The 13,439-nt window shown below is 38.0% G+C and overlaps 1 protein-coding gene across 1 annotated transcript in view; it reads right to left on the reverse strand.

The window, feature by feature from the left end:
- The window catches only part of GRID1 (glutamate ionotropic receptor delta type subunit 1), a 580,739-nt gene that overhangs the window by 145,659 nt on the left and 421,641 nt on the right, over positions 1 to 13,439 (reverse strand). Inside the window, exon 7 of the mRNA XM_019470222.1 lies at positions 7,366 to 7,419. Within this exon, the coding sequence (XP_019325767.1) occupies positions 7,366 to 7,419 (54 nt within the window). The remainder of the gene's footprint in view (positions 1 to 7,365; positions 7,420 to 13,439) is intronic.

Raw genomic sequence — 13,439 nt, forward strand, 5'->3', positions numbered from 1 at the left:
TAAGAACCAAAATAAAGCTTTTGATGTTTTTTTTAGAATCATAGAATAGTTTGGGTTGGAAGGGACCTTTAAAGGTCATCTAGTCCAACACCCCTGCCATGGGCAGGGACATTTTAAAAAGCCCTAGTTATTAAGCTCAGGTTAGTACAAGAAGATTGGCTGGCTTACTACATTCTATCAATAAAAAAGCATCTTTGATTTTGTAAGAGCCATTACGAATACAACTTACCTTTCTGCTATCCACCCTGCAGTGTTGCAGCATAGGTTGTTTGGTTATTTTTTTGTTTGTTTGTTTTTAAACAGGACAAATAACAGCACAAGCTTTTTTTAGTGATAAAGAAATGAGCCCCTATTCAACCTTAGAGTCAAGCTACTCTGCATAGCATTAAATTATATGTTGACTTGAGCAATTCAGAAATACAGTCACCCACTGTGCAGTCCCCATGAACACACACAAACATTGGGAACTGTACTAACACATCTACCAGGACAATGAAGAGTATGATTCCTCCCTCCTTTACAAAACTTAATTCTGGAAATTTTACAGTAGTTCACAGAAAAATGCAATGGAAGAATGCATGACACTGTTATTTTGCAAAATAACAGTTTTGCTTTATTAGAAAGAACTCCTCCCTTCTTTAAGTGTCGTGCCATGACAAATACCCACATGGGTTGGTACTTGACCTATGAGGAGGACTTTTTCCCCCCATAGTACATTCCTTTCCTACAGAGTACCTGAACATTTAGACAGTAAGGAACTAACATAATGAAATTTCCCCTAGTTCTCCCCACTATTCCCATGGTTCCAGTTTGAGAATTTAGAAGTTAATATTGTTTGAATTTCAGCATTTGTTACTCCATATGTTACAGAATGTGGTAATTCTAAGACTAAAAAACAGGGTAACATGAAGTTATTTTGTGTTAATAAGAAATACTGCTTTGTATCTGATCTGATGCGGGTTAATCTGAACCAATGAGAATCAATTCAACGGAAAATCAACAAATGAAAACTGTAGTCAAGTAGAAGCTCTAACCTTTAGTTTTCAGACTTAGTTTTTACACCATATAATTAAATCTATTTTTAAAGCACTGAAGTTCCAGTAATTCATTACTAGGCATCTTTCTATCAAAACTACACAAAATTACAATATACTCCTCCATTTCAAATGAGTGATATCAAGAAATAAGATGCTAGGTTCATCCCTGGCTAAGTCAAATCACTGGGGCTACCCCAAGGGTGGATTTGGCTGACAGAGTCTAATCAAACACAATCGCTTTAGCTTGCTCAGTAGTAGACAGAGAAGGATGGAGTTCCACACTGACTGGAAATCAAATATGAGTCACAGTTCCTATAAACCTCATGTTTGTCAACAAAAGTATTGAATAAATGATTCGATCAGAAGTATATGCAGTGACTATTTGTATAAACTGTCACTGCCATACCCATATTGAAAAAAAGATATGTGGAAAGACCTAGAACAGAAGGTGCAGATCAGAAAATACCCAGTGGTGTTCATAATACAGTTGTATTTGTCTTTCCAAACTGAGATCTGAAAATATTTAGCAGACTTACATAATGTGAGTAGGATGCTGAAAAACGAAGAATAAAAAACAATAGCAGAATCAGGTGTGAAGACAGAGAGATGACGAGATGGAAGAAAGTAACCAAGGAAGTTGTTCCTATACATTATCGTATGTAGATCATAAACCGTTTCCCAATACTCAATCTAATTTTTACTACAGAAGATTAAATGGCATTTCCTTTATCTTTCCAGAGTGAACATGTGATCATATGCTTCTTTTAATTATATCTGTTCTACTGCTATACCCTTGTGCCATCTTCTGAGTTTCATAGGAGACAAACCTAATCCTTTCAACCTTTCCTCATGGGTGATGATTTACTGAGCTTTCATCATACTAGGTGGTCTCCTCTGGATTCTCAAAATTCTTCTGCATTCTCTTGTTTTGTTTTAAATTGTCTTGCCCAAAACTTGCAATACTGCTCCAACAAGGCCAAGCTGATGTCAAGCAGATCAAAATAATTGCCCCCCTTATCTTACAAAGGATGTTTCCAGTAACATATCTGAGGACTAGATTTGCTTGTTTTGCAAGACCACAACAGCATTGATTGATATTCTGTTTGTTATCCGCAAGGATTCTAAGTTGCTCCTGCAGATGCTCACCAGCTATACCTCATTTTGTAGCCACACCTGAAGTACTCGGCACTTCTCTATATTGAATCTCATCTGATGGAGCGCCTCAGATTTAGCTAAATAATCTGGAACTACTACAATATGTTTTTAACAGTCTGGTTACAATTAATAGTTTCTATAAAGCCAGCATCAAGTAAGTCAGTAAAAAACATTAAAACCTCATTTTTCCATTAAGTAATCACCTTACACTTTCCTTTATCTTCTGCTATATCTAAAATTTTCTTGTTGCTTTTTAAGACCCGTGGTATGAGTCATTTTTCACCTCAGCCTCATTTTATAATCATTTACTTCGTTACACCTTTACACTCTTCCTTAGCCCTTTTTTACACCACTTTTTCTTTAGAATTCCTCTCCGATTTCAAGATCTGTTAAGATAACCCATTGGAACCATAACAATACCTTATTATGCCTTCATTTTCACAGAACTCCACAGTTCTTTTGCCATCCTTTACTCATCATATTACCTTTCCAAAAGCACTACTAGTTCCCTAAACTTGTGAAGTTGGACTATCTTTTTATTGATGTCCATTATCCCTATTCTCCTTTTCTCACTTCTTCCTCTTCTTCAAACAGCGCATGCTACCATCTCACGATCACTTTCACACCAATTACCTTCTGACTTCCTTATAGCCCATTCTTCCTTAGGCATAATGAAATGTGAACTGACGGCTGCCTTAACCTCTTAAACATGTAGGGATAACATTGTCAATCACAGGAAATTGTGAAGCCCTGTCTGTGTCCCAACATTGCTTTTTTAACTGCCAGCGAAATTAAAATCCTCCATTATTCCAATTTCTTGTCTTTGGGGCATTTCTGTCAAAAATGCACTTTCAAAAAAAGTCTTCCTCAGTGTATGTCTTTTGTGTATTTCCATGCAGCTATTCAACAAGTTTGACCTTCGCCTGTCCTTAGCTTCAGAGCAAGTACGTATGGTTTGGACATGCAGTGCTACGTTGTCCTCTCTTCATCCCTACCTGTCCTTGACGAAAAATTATCTCCTGTCTCAACCAGTAGCCTTGTGCTTTGTCCTACTACGTCTTACAACTTTCAATTGAACTTCTGAATAGTGATGAAAGTTTGTTGAAAAAGAAATTAAAGGAAGGATGTGATAACGGTGAAACAACTCATTTGAGTTATCAGTCAAATTCAGTACCCATTCCATTTCCATGAAGAGTAGTTGATTGCTTTGTGTACTTTACTGATTTACATGTGAAAATAATGAATGTTTAGAAACTTGGAATTAGAATTAAATATATTGATATGAGGGAATAAAATATAGTGTTTAATTTGAATATTTTTTTTGGTTCGAATTCCAGTTTTGCAGAACAATTTCTTTTATCTTTTCTCTCCCCTTGGAATGGAGAAAATTTCAAAACCATGAAATGTCCCACAAAAAGGGAAACACGGTTTCTAGTGCTATTTATACCCCCAGACCTACAGCTGCTGCTAATAAAAAAGCAGACACAGACTCCTAGAGCATTGCTCCTATTACAACCACATACAAATTCAGTTTTAAGTATTGCTCTTGTGCCTCTCCCACAGACACATGCCCTGGGCGATGCACAGCATTTTCTCTAAGCAGGCAGAAAAAGAGAAGGGGAGAATGAAAAATGTCAGGAGGAACCAACAGAGATGCTTGATGTCAGGCACCAAAGAGAAAAAAATGCAAGAGAAAAATAAAAATAAGAAAGAAAAACAGGAAAAAAAATAGGAAATAAACACCCAAAAAAGGGGGGCATCTACAACTGTGCCAATCATGGCACAAGAAGAAATAGCACACATCTATCAAAGCTGGTAGGTCACTTCATCAACACTTGAAGGCATAAACAGCAAAGGTACAAGCAGAACACAGGATATGTTCTAACAGATCTTCTTTAGGGCCAAAATTGCTGGTCATGGGCAACTCCCAACACAGTCAATGGTAATAAAACGTTTTGGACTATTCTGGAGACAAAGCTAAGCGTGGACTAGTCATTGTTCTGAAGAGCTGTTTGCTTTTGCAAGGTTTTATACAGAAATCACAAATATTCTTGCTTTTAAAAAGCTACTTAGCATGTTTAACCCAGAATTCAGGTGGAATCACTACCTAAATGAATGCAAGGAATGATTTAGTATTTCTAGATGAATAAAAGTGAAGATGATGAAATATAAATCTAAAAGTGGGAGGGTGGTTAGAAATACATTTCTTTTTTTCCCCTCATATCTCCACTACTTTTGACAGCTCTGCAAGTTTGAAACATAAAATGTCTGAAATGAGAAAAGTAGACATACTTACAAATATATATTTTTAAAACCGTAAGGTTTTTATGACTTTGGCTTCAGAGAGGCCATACGAGGGCATGCTATTGCCTGCAAAGACCCATCCCTATGTATTCTCTTATCCTGAAAGACTTGCCGTGTAATGTTTCAGCCTTCCAACCCCATACAATGAATCTAACTCCCAATTCACTAGCCCTTTTTTAAAGATGACTGAGTCCTTTTGCACCACCAATGGCATCCAAACTGAACAGATACCTTAGCACAGAGACTTGGGTTATCAGAAACTAGCAAAGGCAGGATCTTGACAGTACAGTTCTGTAATTTGAGACCGACTCTTACATACCACATTTGTTCATTTGCTGTGTAATAAGCTTACCAGCCATACAGTTTTAAGTTAGCTCATTGCAAGCTTGGTGGTGTTGCTCACCTAACAAAATTGAGGTGATAAAATATGTTCAAATTCCAAAACTTAACTTCTATCCTGCCATATGGGACAGAAGCACAAGGAAAAAAAAAAAAAGACACAAATGTTTATTGGATTGTCAATACAGAGAGAGTAAAGTAGATTTAATTCAAGTAAGACAATAATGAAGTCTCTTATTGAAATAATACTGTGCTATATAGTCATTCTTACTATAGCAAGATAAGTGGAAGGTTCAGATCCTCATTGGCCTGACAAGAGGCAGGAGGCAGGGCAGATTGTGAGAAGGTGCTCAAGATCAGTAGACCTCAGTAATCTAACCTGCACCGGGCCCTTAAATGGTCCCCTGAAATAAGGAAGGCCTTATAATCCAACGCTCTTCATACAAGGAACCTCAATGGAAATAATTGTCACTGTGTTCTCTTCCTACTACTGCCCCTTCAGGTCAGTTAGCCCCATACCTCTCTTTCCTTGCAATGGGATCATTAGGTCACACAGACCGTAAGGTGAACAAAAAAATGTAGGATCCTCCCTCTGCCTGGGAAAAAAAAAGGACTGGCTCAGTATTTGGTCTATTTACAGAATGGACTACATCTGGCTTGCTACTCATGTGGAATTACATCAGAAAGAGCCGATTTGACCGTCGGGAATTGAAAGTTAATTCCATTCTGCAAATCACGGCACCAATCAACATCCAGTCAAGGAATAACATATTTTCCATCAAGTACCCATGCAGTTCTCACTGATACCAACTGGAAACACGTACGTGGAAAGCATAATCAGTCTGTCCTCTTGCTAACATGGGGGTATGCACTCTATTAAATAAGAAGCAAGCCCTAAGGAACCTCCATCTTTCTACAGATACATCCACGTGGAGGCATAACGTATCTTCTTTTCACAGTAGCTTTAAGCACACAAAGACCAACACTTTTCTGTTAAAAAAAGGACAATCAAGATATTTCCTCCTCTTTCTGTCTGCAGAGAGTTCTCCGAAGTTTCATGAATTTGAAAAGTTTCTGTAATTGTCTGTTTGAATTTAATTACATTGAGATATTTATAAGTATATTCACTAATATTTTTCACTAAAAAGTTATACTTTAGATTTACATTTTGCTACCATAGCTTCCCTACCCAGTCTCTAGCCATAAAAGAGAAAAAATAAAAGTTCCCAAAATAATAGCAGAATTGACACCCGGTGTGATGTTTGTGTATGTATGCACATGTTTGTGCATGAGTGCTGAAGGTTTTTATTTGTGATGTTACAGATTCAGCCTTCGTGAAGTGAGTTTTAACATCTGAACAATAACAGCAGCAATAACAGATTCACAAACACTCCCTCTCTATAAATGCGTAGGGAAATATGCACTGTATTATCTTTATGTGAATATAAACACTGACTCTCTGGGCATCTTGCTGATATTTTGTAGTGGGTCATTACTGCAGCTGACAAATCAGGAGGTACTTAAATGTAACAAGGACTAGAAAGAATTTATAAAGCCTTTATAAGCAGAGATTTCACTCCTTTTCCCTAACCCCTATTTAATTACAGAGCCTTTCTAATGCCACACAATACAATTTATAGTTACTATTAAAAGTAGCCTATCCAAAATTATTAGCTACGTGCAAAGAAAGGAATGAGAAATTAACAAAGGAATTGGTTAGTAAATTAGAGGCTATACATTTATACTATAAAAATAAAACAGTGAACATGGTTCTTTTTAGCTTAGATATTTTACTATCTTTTAATGAATCATTATTAAAACCAGAAATATATAGAATAGTGCCATTTATGCTGAACAATCAGTGACTTATAAATTATTATACATGGTACAACATTTCAAGCTTTCTATTGCTTTTTAAATACGAGTCTGCACTGATTCCCATTAGGGCATAGTGGTACTGAAGTAAAATAAATAATCATAGTAGCAGGACAGGATAGCATTTGCTGCAGAGAGGAAATACCACATTTTAAAGCTATGCTATCCTGGATCTTGGCCAAAACACCAACACAATTCTGCACCAGAGAAAACCTGGGTATCAAGTAAATGCATATTTGAATGAGCTAAGCCTGCAACTAGCCTCAGCGCTCTTTCCTCTCCTGGTATCTGAGTGCAGGCTTTCATAGTGGTGACGGGCGAGATTCTGGCAGATACAGATGCATGTGTTTGAGGTTTCTTTTGAGATATTCTCTGCTTCCTAAATAGCTGGTGAAGTAGGGTCAACATGAATGTAAAAAAAAAAAGTCTCCCAGCTGCTATGAGGTATATTGGAAGCTTTATTTTGACCTTTGGTATTCAACCTATGCCAGTTCAACCGAGACAGACAAGCAACGACAGCACAGAGTTTGCATCTTGTACCATTCAAAAAGCAAAAATACTAAGCGTATGCTCAGTTTGGTGTGTCAAAACATATGAAACAAAAGAGGTGATGAGTGAATGTACCAAGCTATGTTGTCTCTTTTGACTTTCTTACCTCATTTACATAGACCCAGTGACTATCCTTTGATGCAAGGTTGGTTTCCACAGCCTACAAAAATAAAAAGAAATATAATAATAAAAATAAATAAAACATGTGAAACATATTCCAGAAAGAACTTGCATAACAAGGTGCTATAAAGCTCATTTTGATTGCTTTCATTGCTATTGGCATTGTTTCAGTACAGTTCTTTTCATGTCTTCCGCTGCTGCTTCATGGAACAATAACATATCGGTGGTAGTCACATTTCTCAGACTTCAGTATCTAAACCAAAGTACCCTGTACCATGAAGATATTCCCTAGATGTACCACAAAGCATACTGGAGCAGGGTGGTACATCAACATGATAAGGGATCCTATGATGAACAACTGCACGCAGAACATGCAGTTCATGAGATTTAACTTCCCTATGATATATCTAATGCATCCTAGTAGGCTGGGTTTTTTTTTTTCCAATATGCCTCCCAAAATATACTGCCTCTGCCTCATTGCAACACTGATAGTTTAACTGTTAGCTAACCTATTTAATGAAAAACACCACTCTGAGACACTCAAGTGACGTTCATATGAGTCATCCTCTCTTCATATTTACATAAGACCCAAGAGAAAGTTATGATTTGCATGGACAGTTTTTTTTGGCTTCCTGGTGTGGACTTGGATAATCACTACATATTATAAAGAAACAGCCCATCTCGTTGGACAGCATATTTATCCATACATATATAACCCTCGTGGTTCACTAAGACGCTAACATTGGGAAAGACTGCTAGCACAAACAGCACTACTAGTACTGAGGACCTCAGCGGAAGGATTTGGCAATATACACGGAAGTTTCTAACTGCCCCCTTTGTTTGACATAGATAAGCTCACTTCAAGATACTTTATAGTCTAATAAAGCAATATCAAGCATCAAGAGGTGTACACTACAGTGATAATGATATTGCTAATGTCCTGCTTAACACACAGTTAAACTATTGTGGATTCATCTCACCTAATAAAACAGGACAGTCCCAGAGCACACATGTATTTCAGGAGGCAGTTCAATACACACAGTTTTGAATGACCCTGCCTTCAACCACTTCTTTCTTCTGTGCCAATATGACCCCATTTATTGAACAGATATTCTTATCGCTGTGTTATAAATGGCCCTATGAATCATTGAAATGAACCTGGTTAAAAAAAACAAATACAGATGAACAAAATACTTGCAGTTACTGTTTTTAACCTGGATAATTTCCACACCCTGCTCATTGTGTGTGGCCTCAAAAGCAATTGCACCAGTACAGAGAGGCTCTGTAGACTGCAGCACTGGGCTGGGCAGGAACATCATCAACCACCTTCCTCTCCAGAACACATTTGCATAATGAGCCTCTCAGATATTTAGTGTCAGATGGGATGAATCACCTTCTTTCATGACACTGACTACAGATGACTGACTTAGAATAAACGCCCACGACTTATAAGGCTGCAGTGAAATGACAAGATATCCATCCTTAATATAGGCAAAGGGAGTTACCTGATCCTAGCAAAAAACAAAGCAAAAACTGGCTAAGTAGCCAACACCAATATTTTTAACATTACTCTTAGTTTATACTGTGTTAAAAAAAAAAAAGTATGAATTACTTGCCTAAGTAACTGTGTTTTAAAACTTTACTCATTTGTGCAGCCTACACAAACCTAGGAGAAAACTGTGGGCCACACACATACCTCAATTGATTTCTCATGTCCACAAGGTGAAGTACTCCTTTAAAGAGACACAAATCCCAAAAGAGAAACCGCAAAGAAATTGGAAAAGAAAAATCAACACGGACAGGGCACCGTATTTCTCATCATCATCATAAACAGCATTATGGGAAATTAACCATCCCTGGTGTCACAGCAGTTGAGAACTACTGGAGACAACACTTCTGACAAGATAATCCTCTCCTAAGCATGCAGTGAAAAATGGCCTCCCTTGGTAATTGTCTCCCTTGCGTTTCTTTTAAGCTGGCAGGGAAATTAAACTGACCACCTAATTGAGGAATCGCAGCTATTAGGCAAGCTAGCAGTAATGAAAGCAAGGGCAAAAACTTGTAATTTTCTCCCTATTCACCCCTCTAACATATTCAGACAAAGCCAAAACAGCCAGGTGCTGTAACATATAGAGGAAAAGCAAAATGCTGCCAACATTAGCAAAGCAGAACTGAATAATGCTCAGGTGCAGAGTTATTGCACTGGCTACATTTTGTGATTTATCTGCAACAGTGAGCAATTTGTATGAATAAATGCTAAGTCTGGGGAGCCGCAAGAGCCAGGGAATTTGAAATGAATTACTGTAACTCATTCTTCTGGGTTCACATATCTGGGCCAAAGTTTTTAAAATGAGGTGCCTAAATTTAGGTTGCTGAGTTTATCTTAGTCATCAGAGTGCTAGACCATTCAGCACCTCCCTCAGAAGTCAATGGCTCTGCACTCTAAAAGCCTGAAATGTATTTAGAAACATAACCATAGGTAGGCAAGTTTAAATATCTATAAATATCTTCTGTTTAGAGCTGCAACACATAGCATGAAGCATTATTCCAAACCCAGACATGCTGAGAGGAAGCAGAAACTTCTTGCCATTTTGTCCTTCAGATTTCGCACCATATTTACAGACTTGCTGTCCTAAAGAATCCTAAAATGAACTACTGAAAGACACATCTTGGAGGTTTCAACCTTCTGACAGCACTGGTGTATTGGAGGTGTATTGCTGGAATCTCATGGAAGTTAAGCAGCATGAAGAACAAGGTCCCGGAGACATGTGATATCAGAAGAAAATTTATTCAGGATTCTTGGAATAAGAAAGCCATTACATGCTTATAACTTATGGAGTTTCTTTTTCTTTAAAGAGGAAAAAGTATCAGCACTTGGGAGGTTATGGTCACCTGTTTTTAATTATTCAAGCTGTTCAAGAACTTGCCATTTGCTTAAGCTTGTGCCTCCATCCGTTCAAGAAGAAAAAAAACTGCCTGTGAAACATTCTGAAGGATCTATTACAGCCTATTTCATAAATGCACCCTATATTAAAGAAAGTAGGCTAGGAATTTGAGTGATCGCCGTGGCTGAGGAAAAGCTCTGCCATCTATTGGGGCAGGATTCATGTGCTAAAATATGTTATGGGTTTTTTTGTGGAAAAATTATTAATATAGGTGCAAAATAGCCTAGTTCTTCATAGACTCTATATGTACATAAGGTCTAGTTGACACTTGGAGTAATGCCTCACAACATTTCTATCAAATAGAAAATCTGCTTTTGAGATAAACAGCACACTGGAAATTAAAAAGCATCCATTTTTCCTTTATTTTCTCTTAGACTAGCAAATAGCTTCTACAAATTTGGAAAAAAGAGGGTTTTTTGAGACTGTATGCCCTTCTTCCTCCCCAACTACATTTCAACAGCCAAATGTTAAAACGCAGAACCCAAACAAGAGAATTATAATTCACTCAGTGGACCACTATTAATGACAACATATAAATGATATTATCAGAATTGGGCCAGACTGGGAAGAGGGGAAGTGGAGCAGTCAATGTAGAAAATTGTTTATTATTTCTCAGTAGAAAGCATTTGCAATAGAAATGAAATAGGGAGACACTGAAAAACAAAATACGAGCATTAAGATTTCAGATCTCATACCAACAATGATAAAAGAAAAAATAAGATGCTTCATGCAAAATGATCAAAGATATTTTCATGCATATGACTTTGTTTACTTTTAAATGTATAACTTAAAATAATTTACCGCCAATAATCCACGCCAACATTATTTTATTGGAATACAGCGGAGAACAAACATTTACATTGCCTTTACGAATAAGTAACTCGGTTCATTATTTTATCTAATGGCAGTTGCAGGATTAAAAGGAGAATTTAAGAAAGTAAGCAATAAATACTGCTATGCTCACAAATAAAGCAATTCTGCAGAAAAAAAACAGAACAGAAACAATCCTTTCCTGACCTTCTCAAAAAATCTGAAACTGAAAACATTTCCAAGCGTATAATGGCTGAGCTAGTAATAGGGAAGGCTCTTTTAGACAATACCTGGCTGCTTTGCCGGGGTCAGCACCTTGGTATTAACGGCAAAAAGCAGGCTGTGTAGAAAGGAGTGTAGGGACGAGTGGCCGGACACAACTTAGAGATGCTGGTGGGTATTCAAAGAGACACGGGCAGGCTGTGTTCCAGTGACAGCAGAGCGTGCTGAAGAGTTTAGGCTTACATGCATCTGTGTTATACTTACAAACCTCTTGTCTCCTTACTGTGCACCCAGGGGGACAGGCAGCAGGAATGTCTGGAAGCCCCGTAACCAGCCCTGGGATCCTAGAAGGAAATGTCTTGCAGATGGCAAACACAGATGGTCCTGTTGTGTCTAAATTTTTGGAAACAAGGGCTGCCACCCTGAAATCCATGATATAAAAGAACCACCAGACTGTTTTGCTCGGAGGGATATTAAAGTAGTAAAGGGTATTACTTGCACATCCTTTACCTTAATGGTGAGGATAAAAAGCTTTATCCAGAAAGCTTTCCAGAAAAAAAAAAGAATGAGAGGGTAAACTGTGGAGCTCACAGAAAATAATTTGGAAAGAGTGTCCGAAGAGATACCGAAAGAACACAAACCCAAAGTTGTTGCCAACCGATGACTAATTGCAGCTGGCAGCAGAGAGCAGATACACCTGCAACGCCGTGAGTGCTCTGTGGAGGCACCGGCAGATAGACCCGACCATCTTGAGACCACAGCTCGGGGACCCAGGCCCTGTTAGAAAGCTCCTCCTACGCAGCTGTCTTCCAGCTTGCAACCCCACTGCAGACTCCTGCCATCGAGACAGACTGCCAACGGCCAGCCCCCAGGACGCTTACAGCAGAAAACCAGGCACGGAGCGAGCTAGCCAGTGAGCGTCTGAAGAAAGAGCCTGCAGGAGACCCGAGTTCTTTTTAGAGACCAGGGCAGTGGGGGATGAGGTTAGGAAATACTCAAGGTCAGCTTTATTACTGTGAAATAAGTAAAAAAAAAAATAGATACACCTTCATCACAGGCAAATATCACAAATCTCTGGTTCTTCTGAGGTCATTTGTCATCTTTCCCTTCGTATTTCTAAAGCAACCAGCATGACAATGACAGATAAACCTCTTTTTTTCTTTTTTCCTTTTTTTTTTCTTTTTTATTATTCATAATGAAGGTATAAGTAAAGAAGGGCTTGGGGAAGTAATGATGTCTAAATCTCAGCTCTGCAAATCTTTCAAAAGGGATCAGTCTCAGCCCTTACAATTCATTACCTGCTCACTTTACATTTGCCACTGGACAGGTTTCAAAAGAAAACTGTTTCCAGCTCTTATTGTCCCAGGCAAGGTTGTAGCCAGTGACCTGCTTCCAAAAGCAGCTTTTTTTTTTTCCCCCTTCACATCCTTGGAGAAAATATTTAAATACTGTCTTTTCTTCCCCCCACAAAAAATAAGAAAAATTCTTCAGAATCATTTTGAAATCTATTATAGTAAAACAGCAATGCGGGGAAAAAAAAAGTCACTACATTCTTTACAGCATTTTGTAAGCCTGAGCCAAACCTAGCTCCAGCTGCTGACTTTCATTGCAGGAGATGAACTTATATTTTTAAAAATGGCTTTGTTCTTGATTTAAATGTCCAGGAAAACATCCTAGGAATCAGGGAACTGGTTTCGATCCCAAAGAAGAGATACAGACCAAGCTTCCAAAGCAATACATCTGACAATAATTAATTGGATAGTATCAAAGTGCACCTGTTCATCTGAGAAGCTTTGTGTATGTCTTGGGTACAAATAAGTTAAGATAGGAGATATGAAAAAGTCAATTCTGTTACAGCAGATGGGTTCAGTCTATATCCCCTAGAAACCCGATTTATATTTAGAAACTTCTTCAATTAAAATAGTTCCATTCACGTCCAGGAGTGACTTGCATAGGTAATAGAACTTCACAGAAAAACAATTTCTCTACAGCAGTTACTGAGATTCTTGCACTTCATTAGAACCTTGTCGTGGTTTAACCTCAGTCAGCAACCGAGCACCACGCAGGCGCTCGCCCACTTTGC

This window comes from Aptenodytes forsteri, unplaced genomic scaffold (genome assembly GCF_000699145.1).
Source record: "Aptenodytes forsteri isolate BGI_AS27 unplaced genomic scaffold, ASM69914v1 Scaffold106, whole genome shotgun sequence".
NCBI classification, from domain to species: domain Eukaryota; kingdom Metazoa; phylum Chordata; class Aves; order Sphenisciformes; family Spheniscidae; genus Aptenodytes; species Aptenodytes forsteri.